The sequence below is a fragment of the Rhyacophila brunnea genome, unplaced genomic scaffold (assembly GCF_057557595.1).
Source record: "Rhyacophila brunnea isolate RB1 unplaced genomic scaffold, BYU_Rbru_1.0 scaffold_11, whole genome shotgun sequence".
Classification (NCBI taxonomy): Eukaryota; Metazoa; Arthropoda; class Insecta; order Trichoptera; family Rhyacophilidae; genus Rhyacophila; species Rhyacophila brunnea.
In genome coordinates, this window is record NW_028232763.1 from 29,250,400 (window position 1) to 29,277,581 (window position 27,182).

General features: G+C 35.6%; 1 protein-coding gene across 2 annotated transcripts; it reads right to left on the reverse strand.

Annotated features, from left to right (window-relative positions):
* Positions 1 to 175: 175 nt before the first annotated feature.
* capu (formin protein cappuccino) lies at positions 176 to 26,119 on the reverse strand. 2 transcript variants are annotated; one of them, XM_085960226.1, is made up of 11 exons: positions 24,272 to 26,119; positions 21,943 to 22,125; positions 14,562 to 14,737; positions 11,930 to 13,163; positions 11,665 to 11,801; positions 9,861 to 10,124; positions 6,359 to 6,568; positions 5,952 to 6,092; positions 4,446 to 4,623; positions 2,975 to 3,272; positions 176 to 2,256 (listed from the first exon to the last, which is right to left on the reverse strand). In XM_085960226.1, the coding sequence occupies exons 1-11, from the start codon at positions 25,533 to 25,535 to the stop codon at positions 2,142 to 2,144; spliced, it is 4,200 nt and encodes a 1,399-aa protein (XP_085816352.1). In that variant the 5' UTR covers positions 25,536 to 26,119; the 3' UTR covers positions 176 to 2,141. The 2 variants fall into 2 exon arrangements, with proteins under 2 accessions (XP_085816352.1, XP_085816353.1); XM_085960227.1 differs by lacking the exon at positions 21,943 to 22,125 and having other exon boundaries at positions 24,272 to 26,046.
* Positions 26,120 to 27,182: the final 1,063 nt, after the last annotated feature.

Below are 27,182 nucleotides of genomic sequence, written 5' to 3' on the forward strand. Positions count from 1 at the left end.
TACACATATTGATCAAGTGTATATTATGTTCGATGAGAAATAAAAAAAAACACTACGCTAATCCGTTAAGGCGAATTCTCTACCTACCAGTGGGTCTATTCAATAACAATTTATAACATTTTTTTTAAATTGTTAGTTTATCTTTAACTTTAAATAAAAAAATATTTTTCTTTTTAATGTCTTCAGTTACATATTTATTAATTAATACAGTTGAAATTGTAAATTATCAAAAAATGTCTCAAATTGCAAGCTTCATATTTTTACGCTAGGTGTCTCTGGTAGGTAAAGGATTTGCGCCTATCCCCTCCCCTGTTTTAGAAAACTAAATTATTAATAAAATCAAATGTAAAAATATAGCTAAGTATATAGGCAAAAATTATTTCAATTAAAATAGCACCAAAAAATCTAATGGTAAATTAATTTCAAAAACATGCAAAAACATGTTTTAACATACTGATAAGGCACATTATTAAAAATTTTGTGAAACTAAAAAAAAATTCAAAAATGCCAACATTTTGTTACCGATGTTGGTAGGACTTCACGGTGCATGCATGATAAGGTACGCTTCTATTAGATTTGCCAACAAATTCAATCATATAATGCAGATGCTGTAGTCGGTGCAAAATTCTGTTAAGGAAAAAAAAACTTGAAAAGATAATTGGAATGTGGTGATGTTGGTTGATCAACAGCACACCCTCCACTCCACATCGATCGCAAGACCTAAAGGAAGCTTCGGTTATAAACAGTCTTTTAAAAAACAATATAATTAAACTATGTACTACTATTAAATTAGTAATCTCACATAAAAATAAATGAGTGAGTTCAGCAAATTAACTGACATTGATTACGGAAAAAATTATAATATTTCTGTCACATTGCTGTATTCCAGGCATGTCCAACTTCAATAAGGTTATGATCTAGTATCCAGTATGAAAATGGCAGTTAACCACCACATTCGCCCATTGTCAAGCTTCAACTAAAATAAACGTATCATATTTGGCTCCAGATTTTGCCTTGCTTTAGACTGCTGCAGTTTTGGTCTTGTTTTGGGCACTCGTTGCTCTGATTGTTGTCAAAATTATTTTCCTACTGTGCAACGGTAAGGAGAAACTACGGCTCAGTTTAAAGTGCAGGGACTGACATACGACTCTTTCTCTCACTCCTGCGGTAGGCTCTGAGTGACAAATTAAGTGATTCGACGAGGCGACAAGGGCTTCCTCTTGGTTAATTCGAAAACAACCTTCAAGTAAGCTGGTTAAGAAAATCACAATGAAATCATATTAAAATGTCTCTATGGTGCGATCGATCAAAATCCATCCCGCGATCGACCCGTTGGACATGCCTGCTGTATTCGATATATTTATAGAGAACAGATAACGTGTGCGCATTATAATAAGTCTCATCTCCGTGGAAATCCATACATATCTCCGCATTACCTTGAGTCAGCATTATGGTATTTGATATTACATCCTACTATCATAATATCAGTTACCGTAAATGTTGGTCATATTTCAAGGTAAGCAGCTTGAAATGAACATCTCGTTTCTCCAACGTAAGATTCAAAAAGACAACTATTATCACTGATATCTTGTTTAATCAAGCTCCCATCAATAAATCAAATTGATCACGGGACATAATAATAATACTATTTTCTAGTTTGGTCCTATACTTTGATTAATTTAAATAAAAATACTATAATCAGATGTACATTCAGTGTAACACTACGCCCTAGCTGAATGTGGGCAGTACTGTGCATATGGTGAGGTGCGCGTAATGCGGGAGATGTCTTAACTGATTAGAACAAAAAAATCATTTTTATAAAATTTTTGTTGTGTGGTTATTGCAATGTAAGTCTCGGTTTTATTCAAAGTTCCTTCAAAAAAAAAAAACTTTTTTGTTAGAAAACTTCTTATTCCCCAATGGATTTCTCATGGTCTATTTCCAGATTTTAATAAAACATGGATGTTGTATTTTTCGACATAATTATTGGCAAATTAAATGCCAACAATGGAATAATAACCGTGTTCTAATTTGACTTCTGCGCATTTCTCGCAAGATCAGCAATGCATATGCCACACATGCCTGGATGTAGCTAGAACATAGTGTAAGATCTGTTACACACGAGTGTTTGGAATGGTTTTTCAAGGTTTATTCTGTTTAAATTTTTGAAATCTTGCTTTCAGTCCTCCTTCCCTCTTTGGTTCATTTTGAATTTTCGATATCCGCTCTTCTTGCGCTCTTTTTGCTTCTTTTAATCTGAAAATATTCATTACATCGATATTAGGTGTGCGTATTATTCAAAAAAGCAAAAACCACAAAACGACCGAATGAACCAAAATAAGTGTTTCGTCAAATAGTCTTATGACGCGTCATGTTGACGATGATTCTCAACATTATTAGTGACCTATACAAATGATATGTGACTTTTTATAAATGTTCAATGATGGTTCAGAGTATTTGGCTGCCCATTTATGGATACAGCCTGTTCTTCATAACGGGTTATTTGTACTATAATGTGAACGCTTTAGTTCTGGTACAAGTCGAATATGTTTTATATTCGAAATAGTCAATGTACATAGTAGTAAATAAAACAATACCATTCACTTGGTCATAATAATTTCATGTTTCAGGATTTATTTTGGCAAAATCTGTAAAAGAAAAATGAAAGTTGGCACCTTTTTTGTAATTAAGTATGTAATAAAAATTAAGTAAAAAAGTAATTTCTCTTGACCTTAAAATAAGCTATATAATAACATATATATAGATAAACATGTACACATTGTTTGTTTGAGTAAACCAGACATTGAGTAAATATGTTTCTGATTTTCTTTAACCTCTGTCGAACTTAATGTGTCTGACATGTATAGGGGTTCTATAAAATATTTCAAAGGTTCCTTTAACAAAAAAGGTTAGAAATCACCGGTATACACCTCAGCCGTATTAAATTTATGTATGTTATACAAACAGCACTCACCTTTCTTTGATTATTTTCTGTTCTTCTTTCTTCCAGATATCTTTGAAATCTATACAAAACTGTGACCATAATACGAAGAAATCTTTAGGGGAGCAGTCTTGCAGTGGTCCAGATCTAGGTGAAAACTGATAAAACTTCATCGTATGTATAAATTTACTTTGGCACTCGAAGAGATTATCTTTTTCTAATGATAATTGTTTATCAGCTGCTTCTAGGAACGTGGTCATCTTATCTTTGAAGGGTTGCATATTTTCTTCGCTCGATGCCGCTATAACCTTCTCAGTTTTACACTGACAACCTGAAAAAAACATTCATTAATAAACAAAATTAGAAAACTGGGATATCTAAACTGCCATATATGTGCCACATTGTAACTAAAATTTGATAGTTCCGGCAGATAAAAAGAAAGCAAATGATAAAATAGTTGGGATGGGGCCGAATAAGACAACCTGACACAAGAGGTGCAATCTAAACACTGTCAGCGATCTAATAGCGCCTGTAATAACTGTTTACACGTAAAAGTGCTGACTGTCCCGCCAAACTCATTCTTCAAGAGTAAACAAGACGCAATGTTTTCATTTTATGGTACTATTTGACAGTCGTAAAAATCGGTTAACCCCAAAATGAGTCTCTGTGCGGTGTAGTTCGTTTTTTCCGGCAGGTTCGTCACTATCGTTCTACTGCGCAGGCGCAGATATCGAACAAATTCCAGCTGTCGAAAATTCAGAAGCTTCTAAACTTTTTTGATTCATGCATGCAATCTTTCCACTTGCAGAATAATACATGTTTACATGTGCATTTTCTTGTTATGGCCGTGATAATACATACTGTCAGCAGTAAATGCATTGCATGTATGGATCAAAAAGGTTCAGAAGCTTCTGAATTTTCACGCAATAGTTGGCACTTGCATAACGTATGCGCATGCGCAGTAGAACGATAGTGGCGAACTTGCCAGAAAAAAATTAACTACACCGCTCAAAGCATTTTTGATGTTTAACAATTTTCACAATCAGTCAAATAGTACCACGCGTCTCGCTTACGCTTGAAAATTGAGATTGGTAAGACAGTCAGCATTATTACATTTAAATAGTTATTATTCCAATAGTTTAATTTACACACTATTGGCGCCAGTAAATACATGCACGTGTATAGGCGCTATAAATGTAAACTGGCAGAAGGCGGCAGTACCGGTCAATACTACACTGAGGCACAAAGAAGGACGTTATTAATGATTAAATTATAGTTTTTTGTGAGCATAGTTGCAACAATGTCACCGGCCACAATACTGTGGTAGAAGGGAACGGAAATCCACTAGACTAGGTTCCCCTGAAAATCACTGAAATAATGATGTACTTTCAGTGATCACAATCCTTAGTAATGAGGTAATGGATATTATGGAGAGTAATAAGATGTCTATTAAAAACAAATGGCAACATAATATATATTTGCGATGGAAGTAAAAAATACATACTGTCCAACTGTTTCTCCAGGGAAGTGAGATCTAGTTTAACGTCGTCGAAGAGAACCCAAGAAGCTCTGTCAATGTCTCCAGGCTCAGGAATTGGAAAAGGTGCTCCTGATCCTTCATCATAACGTGACATGTATGTGCGGACTATAAAGTGTAACAGTGTCACACTTGAGTCTTTGGACTGAAACAAAACATAAATCAACAATAGTTAAGTAACTTCCGTTAAATTAACAGTTTTTTAGTATGGATTTATTGTTCTCAGAATCCCACTCATTTTGGTAATCATGGAATACTATGCTAAAAATGCTAGAATTACGCTATTTCAGTAATGCCTATCATAATATGAATTTCAACTGAAATAAGTTATAGATCTAAAGAAGTATAATTTGAAAAAAATTACGTATTTCAGTAAGTATACAAGTATATTCTTATTAAAAATATTAAAATAAGTAACTGGTTATTAAAAATAGTTTAGAGATTATTCCCATTCGCCGTATTTTGATTTATCGTTTGTCAATTTATGTGCTACGGCCGTATGTTGTAGCTTAACCACCGGGGAATGCCAATAGAAATGGCGTATTTCAAAAAAATACTACCTTATTTTTAAGTCAATAATTATTATAAAGCAAACATTATTCGTAGAATGTTTACGACATTTGAATGGTCAAAGACATAGCTTATAATCAGTATCTTTAGAATTATCTTTAAATGTGTAAATCTTGCTCTTTTTTTGAATAAAAAAATGCCTAATTCTTGTCAAATTAATTTGGGATCACAGAGATTATCAATATAATTTTTTATCGTAAATATTTCACTATAATAATGTCGACATAAATTTTACTAATGGTTTTATAAATGCTTTAAAAATTAATAAATATAAAAAATTTTAACACCACTGCACGCGGATGTACAGAAATATGACTATATTCTAAAACATTAGATCGAGGTTTAAAAGAATACAATTTTAAGTAATAAAAATATTTTATGGAGTCATCAAATGTTTAAAATAAATATAAAGGATAATAAGGCTTCAAAATTATATTAATAGATTATCTACAACGCTTAAGGAATGTCCAGGATCATGCTTTGAAAATAGCATAAAATCTCCACTTTGACCTACGCTGAGCATGTGGGCCGTTAAGAATTTTCTTATTAAAGATCATTCATAGTAAATCTGGACAAACAATTTTTGAGACTGAAGGAAGGGAATACGTCCGAAAGATAGTCCACTGGATCCACGTAATAATAATAAAAGTTCTGGCATAGAGAGCCCTTCATTCAGCAGTGAATTGATCCAGGCTAATGATGATGACATAGCATGAATATATATTTTATTCTTCATTATTATTATTATATTTTCATTAAAATATTTATCTTGAAATTGCACAATTGAAAAATCTGTTTAGCACTGCAAATTTAGACTCTGATATCATAATATGACATATTTGTATATTAAACATACATATTATTATGTCCAATTAGATTAAAGATTATGTTATAAGACTATACCTTAACATCCCGAAGTTTGGCAAGAATTTCTAAACCAAAACCGTCTGCTTGACCTCTTTGTCTGTTTCCACCATTCATGTAATTTCCAAGAGTCAAAATAATGGCAAACAATTTCTTTAATCCTCCATTAGTAATAAGAAACTGTAAAAGGAAATAGATGCTATATGAAATTGAATGTACATAAAATACAAGGGTATTATTATAATATATCAAAGGTTTATATCGTTATTGTGCAGCTATCTTCACTGTAGTAAAAACTGACAGTGGGCTCTACGGTTTTTGTGCATACAGTCATCTCCATAAGCGAAGGTGATAAAATTACAAATCTCCTTCCTTCATTCACTACATAACTATTACAAGTCACAATGATTATGCATGCGGTACATTGAAAAATATTAAAGTCTTACGTCACATGTTCTTTTAATATTATCCAATTTATTGGTGATAGACATAATGGAGTCATCAAATTCAGCTTGGAAGGTAAAACATGATATCCGATCGGCAAAATTTTGTATTTCAGACAAGTCCAATAGAAAGTTTTCGGGCTTATCCAGAGGTATGCTAGGGTTATTTTTTATGTGCTCTTTTATGTTGGTCAGCTCTTCAGGAGTCGCTCGCTGTAAATAACAAGAGAAATTGATTTACTTGTGATCGTTATAATAAGAAGCTACGTATTATTGTACTTATTGTATTATTAAGTCACATTTCTCTGTATTTTTATTTTAAAAATTGTTAATACTTATTTTATGTCATGTCGTGAACGCTTTGAATTTGTAATTTGTTATGTTTATTATATGTAAAATAAATTAATTTGGTTTGATTATATTCTACTACAGAAAATATATCCAGGGAACAGAATTATATTCAGCGCATCTATTTTATACACAAGGCTGCTATCGAGGGTAATTTATCATATTTATGTATTGAGGTATTATCCGAGGGTTGTCCGTAAAATAAGGTCTCCAAAGCGCTGGAGTCGCGAGGAACGCTTTAACACAAGTTCCGATAACACTGGCGTGTAGCTTGGTTTCCGACCTACAAATCCCCACCACTCCGAGCTGTCTACGAAGCTTATGCGCCAGCCACACGGCAGCAACTTGCCTGTGTGGTTTAATGTGTACAAAAAATACAGAACACTCTCGCATGGCCACATGGCACAAGTCTGCGCAAACCTCATTACGACAGAAGTCGTCGCCGTGAAAATACTGTTCGCAGGAATTGCAGCAATGTCGTCAAGTGAGGATTTGTTTTTGTCACAAGCGTTTTTCTATCGTTTATTGGTTAAAAAAAGAGAAATAAATCCTACAGATCCAAGTGGACCAAACAACGGCTATTGAGAAGAAGCATACACTCGCATATAAATTTACGATTTAAGAGAAGATCCAGCTGACTGGCGGAATTATTTAAGAATGGATGAAAATGCATGAGTTACTACATTTGGTCACGCCTCTAATTGACCGACAAAGCACAGTGATCCGTGAATGTATATCTCCTCATGAACGATTGACATGTACTTTGAGGTTTTTAGCTACTGGAAGAGCATATAGGGATTTGAGATTTTCGGCAGCAAATTCTCGTCAAAAAGTTCTTCAAGTAGCTCAGCGAGTCAGACATTTAAAAAAAAACAGATGTTGCAAGACCGTAACCTTCGACGAACTGAGAACAAGCGCGGCTTGTATCCCGTATACCGTCCACACGCACAGGTTTAACCGTGCAAACCGAGTTTGCACAGTCAAAATTTCAAGAAAGTCAAATTTTACACAGGCCACACTTTTCTTATTGCGCGTGCTTCGAAAGCATGAGCGTGTGGCCAGCCTTTTAGTCTTGATTTGGTAGCTGTTTGCGATGAAGCTTCCACTCGCCGCTACCGCCAGGTGTGAGTTACGTTCTGTTATTCTTTTTTTGCGTGCTAAGGACACTACGCCTATAGAAATTTATCAACAGTTATGTGAAGTGTATGAACAACAGTGTATGGACATCAATAATGTGCGAATATGGTGCAGAGTTTAAAAATGGACGTCAAGACGTCCATGATGAACAGTGTGCCGGACGGCCATCAATTTCAGACGAAACATTTGCAAAAGTAGAGAGGGTAATGCTGACCTAGCACCAAGTGATTATCATCTCTATCCTGCGTTGAAGTCACACCTGGGTGCGACAAATTTCAGGACCGACGAGAAGTTGAAAGAAGAGGTTGTACGCTACCTGCACGCCGCGGCGGGAGAATTCTATGACACAGTTATACGAAAAATGCTACACCGCATGCAAAAATGCATCGATCGCAACGGGGATTATGTAGAAAAATAGTAGAAAGTCCAGGCTTTCTAACAATGTATAATTCATTGCAAATAAACGTGTTTTTCTTTGCGAAAAAAAATTGGAGACCTTATTTTACGGACCAACCTCGTAATTGTTACAATAAGTTAGCCGTCTAATACCCTGTCCATCGAAATAGGCCAAACAGAATCGTTTATTACCCTCTAACCTTACGCTGTTTCCGTTTACAACCATTTACTAACTAGTCGAGCGTTCATGGAGCTGCGTGCGAAACTGTATACAGAAATCGCTTCGTGTTTCATAATGCTCCATTAAAATAACGGTGTTTGTACATGCCCGTCTATTTGAAACAAGTATTTATTGGTCTCTATATTCTCTATGGTCACTTTTTGATGTCTATGGGTGCTTAACTGTCAAATAAACAATAAATTTTCGCATTTTGCCACTAGATATCCCTAGTAGTCCCTATATGTTGAACTCGCTATTACATACTTTCATGTCTTTTATTTTTCGGTTTAATACTACATTATGGCCGGATAATCCGAATGCCAAATAAACGTTATTGAATAAATATAATCATTAAAATATTTATTTATAGGAAATCTCTTAACGTGGAGGGTAAACAAATAAAAGTAAATGGTTATCGTGACAGTATACCTACCTAGCATATTATAATTATTATGCATAAATCGATGCCAGCACAATCATGTGAATTGAGTTCTTAAAAATATAATATTATATTTATTAGATTTTCATGAATCTGCGTCTGATGTGTATTTACTAATGAAACTCTTGAATTCGAAGGCGTCGCCGCTTTTACAAAATTTGCGGCATTGTAGTTTAGCCTCATCTACGAAAGCAAAGTTTAGTATAAATAAAGCAGTCACGATTGAATAAAATAAAGCACCAATTATAGGATCAATTGTAAAATAGATAATACCATTAGACAATGATCAAAATAATTCACTGAATCATAATGAAATACGGAAGAAAACAAGTACCTATGACAATTATCAACAAACGCGGGCTGTCAGTTGCAATCTGTCAAACATCGACTCTGCCAAATTTTAGCAATCGGTTCGCTAAACTTATGGTAGAGGGGCATTTCGTGCTCGGATTCGGCGAGATGCTTTTATACAAAAACTCCACGAACGCAATTATACGTTTCGCACGCCATCTGGTGTAAAATCGCATTCGTAAATAATGGGTGGATGGGGTGGGGTGTTAACTGTCAAAACTGTCTATCTCGCTCTAAAAGTGAACACAACCAAGAGACGTGCTGTTAAAACATAGCACTTTTCGACAATTCAGATGGTTAACTTATTGTAACAATTAACCACCTCAATACATAAATATGATAAATTACCCTCGACACCTGCCGATAGCAGCCATATATATAGAATAGATGCGCAGATATTAGAAGCTTAGCATCTGCTATATATCTATATAAGAATTTTTTTCTAGAAAGCTCATAAATAACAATAAACTTTAACTTCAACAGTCATCTCACGTCAAATATTGTCTGTTTCAAACACTTTATACATTAATTTATTATATTTATATCATCAAATTTGATTTTCATTATCAAGCAATAAATATGTAAACAGATAAGACCAAAAATGTTTAACATACCGCTTCATATATTTGTTGCAAAGCTTCCAAATTGACGACGGTCGTGTCGAAACTGTAGATGGCGTGCTCAATTTCCGAAAAATCAACGTGCAAGCTCTGAGCTAGAATGCCGACATTTTGAAATCGTTTGCCGTCCAAGATTTTAGCGGCCTGAATTTTCGAGGGCTTTTCAATTTTCTTCTTTGTCGGCTTTCTAGTGATCACTTGCCGTGAGAACAAATCCGCAAATTCATTTATGTTTTCCAAATTAGTTTCTTCTATTACCTGAAGAGAAAGAATAAAGAATGAATATTAATAAATTGTAGATAAATAAACATTATTAGCAATTTTGTTTCTGAAATAAGCGGCATTATAATATTAATAACAATATAAAGGTTAAGTAAATGTAAACATTAAATAAATTTTTTTTTTCATCGTAAGTATTGTCATCAAATACATTCTTCCCCCCCAAAGGATGCCCCAAATCACGCATCAAGACTCCATATCAAATCAGTACTTTAAAAACATCAAAACCTCACGAGGAGGCCCCGACCAAAGGTTTGGCTTTCCTGACTTACAACATAGTAATATTATTGCAAAACGCATTGTACCTGAGACGGTCGAGGCCAATGTCATTTTTACAAACCCTAAGAATAAGGTACGGCCAGCGACCACCGCACCCCTCGCCCCTCTCCTCAGCAGACTAGGTCCCGCCAAAACTGAAATAGCGACAGTTCTCCTACCCACCATTGAGAGCGTGTCACGCAAGTACCTAAGTGGCGTCCCCCCGCACGCCGGCGGGGGTGAGCAAACATGTGCGATCGCCCGCTTCCCAATTATTATATCTCGAGAAACATGCGGTTGTCAATAAATATTGTGATAAATAACAAAGTGCCCGCGAAACTAAATTAAATAATGTGTAAACACGTCCACGTAAAAAAAAAATATACTTCAAAGCCGCAAAAACAAACCCACCCTTGAAATGTCGGCGCCGTGTGAAGTGAAAGTTCTCGGCAAACTATTGTAAAATTATTAATGTTCATCCTACTGTAATGCAATCGATGTTTGTATAATTTAGTGTAATTAAACATCTCCGCGCGGAGCAACTGTCAAATTAAAATTTTTCGTGTCATAATTTATCCTCTCTGTCCTGATGTCACACATAACCTCCAACTCGAAGTGGTACTGTATCAGGACATCCACCAAGACACCCATATGAGTCCTAATTCCCGGTATCAGTATCTAACAATCCAATGTGCATCTCGGCCGCCTAACAAAAGAGATTGTTTTTGCTGAGAAATTGATGTTAGCTACTTGCTGGGATTCGAGCCCGTGGCCAATGGCTTCATAAGTGGACCACTCTATCACCCATCCATTGTAGACATTGTACAGCATCAATTCAGTATTAAAGGAGTCAGCAAATTATCTGGCTGCACATAGCATCTAAACATATTTCAGTTACTGTTTAATAGTCCGTTTAGTAGCTAAAGCTGCTGTTATTACGGTCAATAAGCATTTTGTTATCTAATAAATGCGAGTAGAGCAGAACAATTATGAGTAGGTACTCAATTTTTGCAGAATTTTAATCAGTTCGATAGAGTAAGGAAGCAGGAAGAGTTCATTCGGCCAAGGCCATATTACTCAATACACCAAATAATAGGCAACAGTGCCTAGGGCCTACAAACCTTTTGGGGCCTACAAATATTTTAGGGAATACAATATTTCACTACTACACTAATTTGTTTTCAGTCTCCTTGTAAAGTGAAGGTGACTCATCAGAAATTCACATTAATTTTATTGGGTGAAAAAAGGAGTGCAGACTTACCAGCCAGAGAGGTTTGTTATCCTTAGGCTTGTCCTCTTCTGGGGTGATGACGGGTGGCGGGTCCGTTGGTGCAATTATGCGAGTCCAATAAAGAGGCTTCATGGGCACCGTAGGATTAACGGGATCCTTCCTCATCGCTGAAAACAATACAAGCAAATTGTGAAATTTTCCCCGGAAGCCATAACATTATTCTATCTATGCTAACCAACTTGCCCCAGTTTATATAGAGCATTACTTAACACTTGTAAACAAAAAGGTTACTCACTAGCTCTATTTGGAGGATTCCAACCGCCAACAGGCGGAGCCGGCAGAGGAGCTGGCGCCATTCCGGGCATGGGCGGAGGAGGAACCCCCATTCCGGGGGGAGGAGGTGGCGGAGGACACATCCCCATGGCAGGCGGCGGCGGAGGCGGTAGAGGCGGTCCACCACCAGGGGGAGCTGAACACGCACCGGGCATCGGTGGAGGAGGCGGACCCGATCCTGGCATGGGGGGCGGTGGAGGCATTCCAGCCATAGGTGGGGGCGGAGGAGGAGGCGGAGGCTCCATACCAGGCATGGGGGGAGGTGGAGGAGCAGAACAGACAGAAGACGAGTGCAAAGGAATATCACCGGTATCAGGCATAGGAGGCGGGGGTGGTGGAGGTGGGACGGGAGCCGGCGGGGGAGCAATCGACGACGGCAGAGGGAAATCATCGTCGAACCCTGGCATGGGTGGGGGTGGAGGCGGAGGTGGCAAGGGTAGATCTGAATCCGATTTTGTAGTCGGCGCTGACTCTGGGGACCTCTGTGTACTCTTTTCATCTGGCGGGGGTGGCGCAGGAAGGACAGCGGCAGATTCGGGGCTGGGAAGTTTTTGATCACCCACCCCGATGACTGTTGCATTGACTTCTTTTTCATTACTCGAAATACAAAATTCATCATATGATTTGACGAGACACTGCGAAAGCGGTTCTTGAAGAACAGATTGCTGATCTCCGTCATCAGATAGGCCGTCGTTGTTGAAAAACGGCACGGCTCTTTCAATCTTGCCGTAATTTTTAGCTTCTAAAATATTATCACTGTTGCGGTCCGTATCAGGAGAGCCGAAATCTCTGAGGGCATTCTGCGTGAGATTCTGTATCTGCGCGAGGGTGGCATATCTGTCCAACTCTCTCTGCAAGACGTTCACCTGCTCCTCAAGCTCTCGCACTCTTTGACAGTTGAAGCGGAGCTCGTCATCTCTGTTGTCTATATTGGAATCTTTCAAACTGGAATCTGTCGCTGGCGACTTCACTTTGTTATCTTCGTCTAATATATTTTGGTCTCGGCCTGGACTACATTCATCTGGGGGAAGCGAGTTGATTTTATTCTTTCTAGAAACTGGTGCCACCTGATCGGGCGGCTTCTGATTGTGTGGGATATCCTGGACCGGTGGCCAGGAGACAGTTTGAATTCGTCCGGGTGTGGCGGGGGGTGCTACCGGCGCCTCAGTGTGTGCCCAGTAGTACATCAAGTCAGGCTGGAAAGAAAATAAATAAAAATCACTATGATCATTCCGGGCAAAACTTTTTATGCAGTTTAGAATATTAGAAGCCTTCGAAACTTATAGTTTTAGGTTGATTTACCATAGGCTGAAATGAATAGGTAATTGAATGAACTAAAATGAATAATTATGTATCTTGCTGAAATATTTCTGCATCAATTTAACCAATTAAGAGAAGCAAGTGTTTTAATTTGTTTTGCAATGCAAGCAATTTGCTGCACATTTTTCAGAATGATTTCAGAAATTATTGCACTGAGTTATGATTGCGATACATCGGTAAATTATGATACATAGGTATATTTTATTGTCATATTTTAGCTCAGTTTATTGTACATTAGTGCATATTATGGCAGAAATTGCACCTTCAGCAGTGTATTAAAAAATCTGAGATTGGTTTCATGATGACAAAATTTTATGAAGACTTTTTAGTATAGTGTTTCTCAAACTGTGTTGAATGTGAACCCCTGAGAAAAAAATAGTAATACACAACTTGTAGGGGCACCGCTATCAAAACGTTTGAGATGCACTACAAACAGTAATAAAATTAATTAATAAATATTATGTCCATTTTTATTGTCTTAACCAAATAGTTAAATAATAAAAAAAGTATATTGCTACAGAGAGATCAGCCACTTGTTAAAAAGTACCAGAACCATATAAAGATGTGTATTTTTGAAAAAAATAATAATAAATCCTGTCAACATAACCACTACTACTATATTTTAGCATCAAATGGCGGTTTATTGACAATGATCAGGCACAGGCACCATTTTTTCAAGGGGGCCTCGCTCGGCCCTCTGTGTATATACCTCACCGCTTAAGCTCAAGCATTGGTCTATAATGTCGTGGGTCCCAGGTTCGAATCCTGGGTCTGGCAAGAACACATATTGTTTTTCAATTTGTGTATGAGTCAGAGTATGGACCTAATAAGTTGAGCAAGTGGCTAACATCCATTTCTCGTTCAAACAAAAAAAATCTGTTAATACAAACCTCCACTCTGTGGAGGCCCATATGATCTGATTAGGATCGGACATGGTCAAAAGAAAAAAAAATGTCCAAATATTTGAGAAGATATTGACACATTCAAAAATTCATGTTCATTTAGTTTTTATTTTTAATTGATTATAATATTTTAAACTGGATGCAGTCTGTTTAACGTTTTTCAACCTTTCTGAGTCAGCATCACACTTTAAAACTAATTAGAATATCGCGATACTTACACCAATTTATTATATTTGTCTAAAAAAAAAATGCGACACACTGGTTGGGAAACACTGCACTAACCCGTAGATTGTATAAGTGAAAACAAAAAAAAAATCTTGCAATGCACGATTTCGATTCGAGACAAAAGAAAACAAGAGAGGTGCTATTTACCCTGAATATGGACTCGTTGGGCGCATCCTTGTCGGGTATCTGCCTGAGGACTCCGGCCGCGAGCAGATGGGTGCAGTACTGCGCCCCGAGAATGCGAAGGTCCTGGCCGGTGAGCAGCATCCGCAGATAGTGGTCGTCCGCGAAGGCAGACGCGAACCAATTCACGAGCATTTGCCCTGCAAGCAGGCGGGCGGAAAGGACAGTTAGCGGCGAGTGCAAACAATAATAGGCCGATAAACGACCGGCCGTGTATTTCGCAAGCCGCGTGCAGTGTTGTCATTTATTCGCGAGCCGCCCACGACTGCTCCGAAGCCAATATACTGTTTAATATGTGAAACAAAATCGCAAGACGCGAATATTACTATTGCCTGCACAGGCGACACGGAAGTTCTGCGAGCCGGCAGTAAGTGTTACCGCCGCGGTTTTCAAAAAAAAAAAACAAGAAGAAGACCATAATAATATGTCTGCAATATCCTGCCCAACATAATGGTAAGTTCATGGCACTAATATTTCAGGGCATGGCGTGAACGTATTGATATACCGGAAATCATCAATGTTTTTATTTTTGGCGTCGCGTGTAAAGAACAATGTAGTTGTACAGTGGAACCCCGATCTACCGTTCTCGCATAAATCGTTTTCCCGCACGGACCGTTCATTTTTGAAAATTCCGCCAAACGCCCATAAGAGCAATGTTAAATTAATAATCCCGCATTAACCGTTCCCCGATTTATCGTTTTCCTCGATCTGTCGTCTAATATTATGGTCCCGTCCAATGACATATTAAATGGACGACTCACTTCATACCCGGCGCGCACGAGAAATTGTGCATGAAAGTCATTCACAGATGTATAGGTAGATGTCACGTGACCATTGACGTATCCGTTTCCATTATGCGATACAAGCTTCGAGAATTTATAGTAATATAACCTGTGAATATAACCTTTATTGTAATGGCGTATTAGTGTCATGACTCATTGCGTTAGAAACAGATTCTCGGTTACTTACGACTTCTCGGAGATTAGACGCAAGTGCGCCCAGCGAATCACAGGCCACTGACTGTCCAATGGTTCCTGTCATTCAATTGCATTGAATAAACATTCATCAATATCTTAAAATGGCATTTTATAAATAATAAATAATACTAACACATGCAAAGTGATATCCCATCTTTCTTGGAGTGTTTAGTAGATTTTTTTTACAATTTTTAACTAGGCACATTGGCATTTTGTAACACAATAATAACGGTGGAGTCGAAACCTGACAGTCAGAAATTTTGTATGGGCAGACCCAGCGGTGTCGCCACACCGCTTGCAAGCAGAATGTTCATTTGAACGTAGGATACCGATATTAAAATATGAATTTCGCCATCCGGCAGACCCGACACAAAGTGAGTATCATTTTATTTTCTAGATGCTTCGTCCATATTAATGTCATTGGTCCCGTCACAAATATTATCCCGATTGACCGTTTTTGTTGAATATTTTAAGACGTCGAAAAAAATCCATGAGAAAAACGAGTTTAAAAAAAAATACTTATATATATATATATATATATACGTAGGTACCTACCTATTACCTACATTTATCATTTTTTTAGGGTCCCTTGAAAACTTCAGAATCGGGGTCAGAAATATGGTCACTTTTCATGAGTTTTAAATCTGTCAATGGAACGATCTCAATATAATAGGTTTCAATATAGGTTTTGATAGCGAATTATCGAGAATATTTCCTATATATGGATCCCAAACATATATTTCTTGAGAAATCAAAGGCTCTAGTTTCAAATCTATAATATTTACACGTCAGTTTCATTACAAAAAACATTGCTATCAGCCGTTTTTAGAGTTAGGATGGTTATGATGTGAAAAAGAAGAGAAATGATAAGTATACAGCAATTTTGCCAATAAGGAATATTTTAATAGGTACATACTCTTGATATGTCATCATAGTTTTGGACACTGTTCAAACTGGTTCAAACAAATTGACGTATAATAACGACATTAGTCATTTAAATGAGGAAAATTTTTCAGTTTTTGAAAATGACAGCGGGAAACATGATTTATTTATAAACATGTGACTACTCATTATAACTATTTTTTAATCTATCTATATCGGATTGATAAAAAATGAAAAACATATGGATTTGACATGTTTATCGAAACCAATGATAATATAGGTACCTATCAAATAGATAAGCAGGTTACTACATTAAAAAATATAGCCTGAGATCAAACGCGTACGGTAGCCACTAAACGTTGCAATAAGTCGCAGGAAATCGTTAATCGATAATCTTCGTTGCAGGTTCGATTCGGACATGGGGATTTGATGTGGGGTCATCCGACAGAAAACGGATGCCGTATCCCGTTCGTCAGTCCGCATCAAAACCCCATGTCCAAACCAACCTTGGCAATGAACACCTGGCCAGCAACTTGTCGTAATCTTTATGTAGTGGTTGTCATGTGCACGCGGCAGTTTTATTGTTAGCTAATTTTCGTGATTACATGTAACTTGTACATAAAACATTTCACCGTAGCACAGTTCGCCGTGAGCTTTGTTTATTACATTCGATACGAACGTTAATACAATTTTCATAGCCGATTTTGGCAAAATTCATGAAATCAAGAATAAAAACCTAACCTAACCTAAATATAGTATATCGGCTATTTTCAAAATTTGTTTGCTGCTGGCTTCCTGTAAAGTGTAAACCGACAAGAACCGTGTTTTATTTAGACATGAATTTGATGTCAGTACTATACGACCCAAAGAGGTTGGACGGTCTTTAATATACGGCCATATTATGTTTCCGATAAACATTTCACGGTGAAGTGTGAGACGGAGAACTGCATACCTGCAAGTTGCCTGACACGAATTTTCGTTGTAGAAAATTTGGACTTTCGTGAGGCGCTATTGACAATAAATGGAGTGAACAAAGTAAGTTATACCCAATGGTAATGAATAAGCAGATATCTGAGTAGGTATGTCGCCGCCGTATCTATCACTTTAAAACCGCTAAACACGTCGGTTTCCAATACCGGCTCCGCGAGTAAAGAGGGAGGGGGGCACCGGCCTACAGAATTCATTATTAAAATAATAAAAATATGCTTGAAAGCAAGTATTATTCAATTTGATTGTGCAGTTACTACACGATACATACTTTTTACATAACATAGTATACGCAAATATTATGAACCAATGTTGAGTTACCTACTTATTGTTTATCGACATTTTTATCTCCGTTTCTTTTCAATTATTGTGTATCTAGGTGAATTAATTGCTCAAATATCTGCTCGGCGTCTCGATAGCAAGGTATTCAATCATTAAAAAAACAAATATTAAATAACTAAGTGATATGTAGGTATTTGTTTTCATTGAACTTAGACTACAGTGTGTAGACAGCGTTTGTGAGTTTTTAAAATTCAATTAAACCCTGCCTAATCCAAACCATTACTCATTAGATAATAATCAAAAAATATTCGTTTATCTATAAAATATCTAAAATTATGCTATTAAACAATTAAACTATACATATTTTTAGATATTTTATAGATAGAAGAATATTTTTTATCGATTATGGTTCTATATAGGTAGGGCTTAATGAATTTAAAAAAAACTAACAAACACCACCAATCTGTAATATTATGACATTCTTAATTCAAAGAAAACAAATAAGTTTGACTGAAAAAGTGTCCTCAATTTTAGTCGAATCGGCCAGAGCATACCTAAACTATTAATTATGGCTTGGTTTAGACAGGGTTAAATTGAATTTTAAAAACTTACCAGCACCATCTGAAAATTGTATTATCAGTTCAATAAAAACAAATAATAGTATGACTGACAAAGTTTAATGTGCACAAATTTTTGTCGAATCTTAACACCCTACCTCCACTGATACGTAGTTATAATCATTAATTAATTAATTAATTGGGTAATTGTGCCCCAGATCCCGTCATGAGCTTTTATCATTTTTATTTTACGAAAACAGTTTATTCATGTAGACAACTATAATAAATACCATTTTCTGTCGGTGCATAGGCTTTTCGATCCAATAATTGTTAATTTAAAATTTGAAATTTTCATACATTTCGATGCATCATTATCACAAAACTAAGATTCTATTAGGTTGGGGTAGGTTAGGTTAGGTTTGGTTTGGTCTAAAAAGAAAGTTATAAAATCTCATGACGGCATCTGCGGTACATTTACCATTTGTATAATAATATAACAAACTCAACAAAATAAATAAATATCTACCTGTCTTAATTTCGAGAGTTTTAATCGCACTTATTATAGGCACACAAAAATTATAAACGTAATCACGATAGCACCTTTTGTCACTGTAATTCAAATAAGAAACGCCTTGTTTCAGTAAATACACAACCTTCATTTTACACTTTTTTCCACTGTAAATATTGTACGATATAGTCAGTTCGATGTCCACTTTCAAATGAAGATTAACGGTCCCTACTTTGGGCAATATCGCCGGAGTCCGCCAATTCATATACATAATATTATTACTACGATCCCCATCCCATTTCCCGTGCAATTGCCTCAGGTGTACAATTCTCAAAAACAGAAATATTTCTACCAACTCCATGTTGTGCTTGAACCGGGAGGTGATGACATCGACATCGTACCTCAAAGTGGGGTTATAGTAAAAATGCATTGTTACAAAATCGACTGGGACAGGACTTAATTAATGATTATTATGATATTATGACACGCGTAGAGCGCGGCGTGCGCGCGATTGCGCCTGCCTGCTCAGTCAGTGAGGTGTAAATAACTTACATCTTGATAAAACTTTATATACCTGAGTACATACATAAGGAAAATAAACGTAACTACAGGTAGAATGAAGATAAATGATTATCTTTAGAGAACCATATTCTTTCTTTATCATTCCACCGATAAAGTCACACCAGATATTTTTCTCAACTACATGCTTGCAAGACGTGAGCACTATTATAAACATAACACAATTAATAAACAAAAGAAACGTAATTATTTTTTTTTCAGCATAACTTGGTTTATTTTCAAATACTTATGCCTAACAATATTCGTAGGAGTGTTAATTTCGCAATATACTATTCGAAAAAATTGTGTAAAACTTCTTTACCGGCGAAAACTGCATTTATGTTGAAAGCAAAATAATCATTCAATAACGATAATAGTATGTTTAATTAAAAGTACCACAAGGTTTCGCGCCCAAATTTGAACACATTCACTTGCAGAAATAAGCAGTGAGCAACCGAAATTACTAATTATTTAGAAACAGGAAATTAAATTTTCTCAACAAGCACCCACCGGAAATATAAAAAAAAAAATTATTATTCTGCATTACGACTGAGGATTAAAGGGGTACAAGTAACAAACGTAAAAAATCGAATTGTGAGCAGTTTTCACATCACCACATTACTTAAGGGGGGACATGCTCGTCGAAGGTCAAAATTGAGTTTTTATTGTATTTTCAAACCATGATCCTGGACACTCCTTAAACGTTGTAGATAATCTATTTATATAATTTTGAAGCCTTATTATCCTTTATAGTTATTTTAAACATTTGATGACTGCATAAAGTATTTTTGTTACATAAAATAGTATTCTTTTAAACCTCTCGCTCTAATGTTTTAGAATATAGTCATATTTCGGTACTTACATGACTGTGCAGTGGTGTTAAGATTTTTTACATTTATTAATTTTTAAACGCATTTATGAAACCATTAGTATAATTTATTACGAGATAATTTTTGTAAAATATTCACGATAAAAAATTATATTGATAATCTCTGTGATCCCAAATTTGACAAGAATTAGGCATTTTATTATTCAAAAAATCGGCAAGATTAACACATTTGAAGATGATTCTAAAGATACTTATTATAAGCTATGTCTTTGACCATTGAAGTGTGATAAACATCTTATGAATAATGATTGCTTTATAATAATTATTGACCTAAGAATAAGGTAGTGTTTTTTGGAAATACGCCATTTCTTTTGTCATTTCCTAGTGGTTAAGCTACAACATACGGCCGTAGCCATAAATTGACAAACTATAATTAAAGTAGGGAGTATTATCTACAACGTTTAAGGAGTGTCCAGGATCATGGTTTGAAAATACAATAAACACTCAATTTTGACCTACGACGAGCATGTGGGCCGTTAATGTATCCTTGAAAAAACATCAATAGTGTGTTGAACTATTTTGTATGGAAAGCTTTAAGGGAATTTTAAACTAGGTTATTATTTTCATAGCAACGCATCTAATTTGAAAGTGTTAGCCGGACTTGTACAACTTTAAACATCAATAAAATATAAAGATTGGAATTATGGTAATAATGAATCATTTTAGAACAATATTTTTATATTCGCATATTTTAACTTTAAAGTCAGTCGATTTACTCAACTCAGTTACCCATGCTTTTGGATCTCTCTAACACTGTAGTGCCTCAATTATAATTAGGTGGGTATCAAATTTCATTTTTGATTGTCGAGATTGTGAGATTGTCGTGAAAAGAAATCAAATTTAGAAGGTTTTAGATTTATTTCAGAATGTGTGGATTTACAGACTTACAAACTTATGGGATGGGGGAGCCACTGTCAAAAATTACCCAATCAAGACTCGTAACCGGACAAAATCTGACATTCGAATGAAATTTTCAAAATGGCGTCCTATGGTAGTTTGTAGTTCCATTTTTGGCCATTCTACAGCTAAGTTTGTAGGTCTGTAATAATAAAGTATCTGTCAATTATTCAATTTTAAATTTGTAATACAGGTCATGTCACGATATAGATGTTGTATTTTTCTTTGGGGTTTTATAATCATTCCACAATAAATTATAATATTATGATAAAAAAATTAAGCACACATCAGGGGGGCTGACAGGGCTCTAGCCTGGGGGCCCGGGCTTAGGAGGGGCCCGGCGTGGCAGGTCAACCAGTTAAGCGAGATATACACACACCACAAATTTGCTCTAATAGTATAAAATAAATTCGCCTGCGGCGCTATTGAACAAATAATATTTTACTTTATAATTACTTTTAGTGTGTTTCCTGACTAATAAAAGACTATTTATCCAACATGGCGAAGGTTCACATGTTACTTAGCTATCACAAAAGGGGGTTGCGATCAGAGCTTCAAAATATGACGCTGAGTGCCGACAATTCAAGCGGATTTATGTAAAAATACCAAAAATCGTTAAAAAATATACATTATACCCTTTATTTTACACGTAACCCTGGAGTTCCGCGGGTATGTCATTTGGGAAACACTACTGTAGAACACCACACTGCCCTTAACCTTAGCGATAGGTTGGGGGGGGCCGCTTCAGGATGTGGGGGCCATGCATCAGATACAATATAATATGGTAGATATGTATCTGGAAACTTACCCTCAAACTTCTCATAGATTTGGAAGTCAAGCTTTTCGGGAACAAATTTGGGCTTGGACAGCTTGGCCTCCAGTGTCGCCTTGTCCAGGGTGAGAGAGGCCACCTTGCGGAGGACGTTCGAGTCTCCTATCACAGGTGCCTCGCTCATGGACGAGTGACGTCGATGATCCCGGACGTCTCCACCTACAAATTATAACCAGGTGCGAAATCCCAATTAATAATATATCCACCACATTACGGTAGGTGTTTAGTTTGACTCATAAGTATATTTTTTGAGATAGCGACCTTGCTAAGAAAGTCTCGGGGTAGTTTTAACTCATGAGTTCTAAATAAAATAACCCCGTCAATAACCCCCCTGGACAATAACCCCATGTTTTAAAAACTCCGGGCACTAAAACCCTTGTATAAAAAATAAACTCATTAAATAAAATTTCATTGATACGACAAATAATGGAAATCTACAAATTTGTTGACAAAATTGACAAATAAATAAGACAAAGCAAGATGCAGAAGCGGTGTAGCAGAATTTCATGAACTCCTAATAAAAAAATTTCTCATTTTATTTACTTGGTTATTATTTCTTTTTTATCGTATTTAATTTGATGTAGGTACCGACATTTAAAATGGAGGGAGTTGATTGTCTGCTGTTTATTTTAACGATTAATAGGTAGGTATATGCCATAAGGGACAATAAAAGTAGTGTAGTGAAACAATCGATTAATTAGTCATAGAAGAGAAGCAAACACTCTGACTTTGAGAAAATCACATAAATATATTGTGTACTCGCCGACAATCGAACCCGGAGCCCCCAGACCAGTGCCTTACGCATGGGATTATGAAGGATTAATTTTACTTTCCGGGGGGTTTTTGTCCAGGGGGTAATAATTGTCCTGTTTAAATATGTTGTGACCTCGCCGAGAATCGAACCCGGAGCCCCCAGATAAAAGGCCAGTGCCTTACGCATGGGATTACGAGGGATTAATTTTAATTTCCGGGGGTTTTTTGTCCAGGGGGAAATAATTGTCTTGTTACAGCTATAAATAGTGCTGAACAATCGGTAAACTTTGTGGAGAAGATATTTATGTCATTATAATGTCCCACCTTTTCTCATCATATATGATCACATAAATTTTCCTGGGTCTCCATATCCAACAGTATCATTTTAAACATTCCTTATACCTAATCTACATTTTGTTACATAGTATAGGAAATCCGTGGTAATTGATTTTTTTTTTTTAATTATTCTTTCCTGAACGCGTATTACCTATACATCCAATAATTAGTGTCCATTAATACCTAGCCAACAAAATCAAATATACGTGATCGATATTTTAAATTAAAAATAGTTTTATAGTGTTCATTATATTGTTCATGATGTATCTTTGTCTGGATTATGTGTAAATATTATTTACTAAAATACTATATATTTTCGTAAGGCCTTATAATGGAGTTTGCAATTGACTCGTAACTTTGAAGAATGGCCATTTGATTTCACAATGATGGCGTTATGAATAATAATCGAAAATGTCACTGGACACCACTCATGAATGGTTGTCATATCTCCATTTTATTACAACGTTTGTATTAGCTCGTATTCTTATTTGCCCGGTGGTTGTTTATCCAGTACAAATCTTGCAATCGATTTTTAACTAACTTTCCGACTAGCTAGACATTTGAAACTTTTAGAATATATCAGAACACGATGCCAATGCATTCTTTTAAATACTTTTAGCCATCTTTAAGTAGAATTGAATTCATTTTCAGTTAATTCTGTTTTGTATGAAAAGTTATTTCGGAAGAAATCCGTAATCCAATCCACTATTATTGGTTGCTAAGTGGGTGGTCCTAGCAACTAAATTATTAATATATACGTGCGTTACTATGGAAATCAAAATGACATTTCAGTATTCTATATTTGTTTGTTTGTTTGTTTTTTATTTACTTATCAAGTACACGTTTGAGCATATTGAGCATAATAATTCAACAGAAAATTTAAAAACGTTGTATATAAAAAGTTCTTTCTATCTTGTAATTATTTCATTTATAATATCAACATAACGGATTGACGAAAATATTAATTTGATAAATTCCAGTGTTTTTTGCTAATTTAGCTACCATGCAGGTACCTATTTCAATTTTAAATAATGCATTACACATCAACATTCAATGATTGTAATTATCAATAATCTTGATTCACCCTACATTCAAAGTAAAAAATCAAAGAACAATCATTTTACATTTGCACGTGTAGGTAAGTAAATGATATTACATAATTTTAATGTCTTAAAGTAAAAATTAAAAACAATATTTTTCAAACGTAATTAGGTACCTTGGGTCAGGCATGATTCACTCAGCTTTGAGGGAGGAATTTCGACTTTTCGGTGCCTAGAAAGGCTAAAAGTTCCGAGAGGGTTATGTGAACCTTTTGATGTTTTATTTTCGCCATTTTCGGAGCTGTCAGAATCTGCGACCGTGCGATCTTCTTTTGTAATGTCATTTTTTCCAGTTGTTTGCCGATTTCCCATATCCACTGAGCCACTGTCATCTATCTGAGCTATTTTTCCATCCGAATCTTGTTTTGATAAACAAACGAATTCGTCTGGAGATGTTTTCTCCGAAACTGTGACAGATTTCGGAACATTTTCAAAAGTGTTTGGCATATTTTGAACAAGCGAGTTCGAATCCAAATTTGAACTCTGGCAAATAACTTCATCGGTGCAAGCGTCCGGCATCGTATAATTTGTTTCTGTCACAACATAAACGTTTACACTATCTTCTGTTAAGGTATCGTCCAAACTTACACGACTGACTTTTGACACACTTAACTTTTCTAACTTTGTGCGATTAGAAGTTTTGATAATGTTTCTATTGAAATTATTCGCTTTGGAAGCGCTTTTCGAACTATTCAAGTTTATGTTGAGCAATAACCTATCGTCCGAATGACCATTCACACTTTCTTCGGAATAATAACACTGATTAATTTCAGCCGCAAAACTAACCGGTGTCAACGGATCGGTAAACACCGATTCCGAGCTGGATTCGTCACTAGGGGGAGTTATTTCTTTTCTACCAGATTTTGCATTCAATAAACTTTTCTTTGATGTGCCGTCGGCGGGTAGTTTTAAAACATCTTTCTGGGAATCAATTATTCCTGTCGTGTTTTTGATATGACAGCTATCTGTACTCGCTTTGTTTTGGTTGTCATATTGTCCGAGTGGCTTTTCTTGGTTCGATGACCGTGCATTGCCATTGGTCGGCTGACAGCTGTGGCCGAGTCCCGTTATTTCATTGGCTCTTCCACGACTCGTTTCCGTCGGTAAAGCAGTCTTCTCGAATACCGGTCGAACATCAAGAATTTCTCTTTCCGCGCCAACAATTTCTGTTACGATGTCATCCGTGGACGTATTCAACGATCGGCCTGTGTCCACTATTATATTGGAAAATTGAGATTCAGATTTTTTTCTCAGTATCGATTTCTGAGTTTCCTTCGCAGGCGATTTTTTGTTACCCAAATTTTTGATCAAGTTTTTTCCACGCCCCGTTGATTTTCCACTCTTTGATTGTTTACCTTCACCGCCTTGTAAATTACCCATCGTAACGGTTAGGTTTTCACTATATACCTTTAAAATAATCCTCTAAATACCTACTGATATTTTAGAAATCGTAGTAAATTATATCATTTATATACGAAGTAATTTACAGATAGATACAAAATATCTACATTCTTTACAATATCGTTGTGGATATGAGGTTGTTTATTGATTAGTTTGATTATTGTAGGATCACCCTCCGTCATTATAAAAAGCTAGCACTTCTAACACTATAATTTCATTAATCTGATAGGTTATATCGAATGGCTTCTGGATAGTGAGTAAATCTTCCATTTGTTTAAAGGTATTATGTTTCTTAACACACTCAGATGATAAATTCTTATCGTAAATTAATTAATCACACTAGAGTTTCTATTACACCAAGGTTAAGACATTCATTTGATAAATTGAGCCACTGTAATTGTGTAATATTATTTTTAATAAACCACTTCTTCTGTAAAATAGCAGAAGAGGAACGATTGCACATGCGTACGGCGTCGGTGAAAATATAACCGCACACTGTTATCAAATCAATAAAGCGTATTCCAAAACAGTGACTGTTCACCGAACAATATTATTTTGATATTAACTTACAAAACTATAAATAAATATACTGTCACGAGTTCAAATGTTAAATTCAACCTATTAATCATATTACTACAAACATGCCGCGCTATCCATTAATTAGACCATAGTTACGTCATTTTATAAAATAACATTTTCTTATCAATTATTTGAATGACAAACATAAGTTAGATACATAGTGTCTATATTTAAATTTTTATGAAACGGATGATCATCATATCATAACTAGTGGTTGAATAATTTAAATATATTTTGTCGACCTTTGACATTGAAAATATTATTAACTAGGTACATCTTTATGTATGGCTAAAATTAATCACGTAATCAATGAATTATTATGAAGCGCTTTTAATGGTTTAATACAGATGCGTTTATAACGGTCTTGGTTCTGTAAAAACACTTTATTCGATTCATTTAGATATGATCATATCCACACTCCTTTTGATAAATTATTGACAACTTCAACTAGACTTAGACAAGATTATAGGAGTAATATTAATCATGTATCATTTATCTGAGCAATGCATATATAGAATAGTTGCCCAGTACATTATATGGATCCACAGCTATTGATTTATGTAGCTACCTAAATTCAGTAATTTTAAATTTTAATGTTTTAGCGGCAAAGTGTTACAGTGAATTGCCAGAGTAAGACGTTTCCTTCCAAATATAATAAATTATGGACAATGGATAAAAAACAAATAAAATGCTTTTTAAAATTGAAATACAAATATTATTTTTGGTTTCTTTATATTAATTTTGATATAATTGATATGAGTGAAATTTATTATTGTAATAAGTGTTACATATTATTTCAGATAGCAACATCTATTATACTGTCAGTGTCAAGCAGTGATGCCAACCGTACTATAATTATAGTATTTGTACTGTAATTTTGGTCCGCGTACTATGTACGGTATAAAATAGGTATAGTACGCCCAAAATACTATAATTTTGAATTTCGGAAAAAATATATAAAAAGTACTATAATTTCGCAATAAAATTGCCATGTCTACTGATATTTTTTGATAATTTTGGCAATATACTGAATCTACTGATATTTCT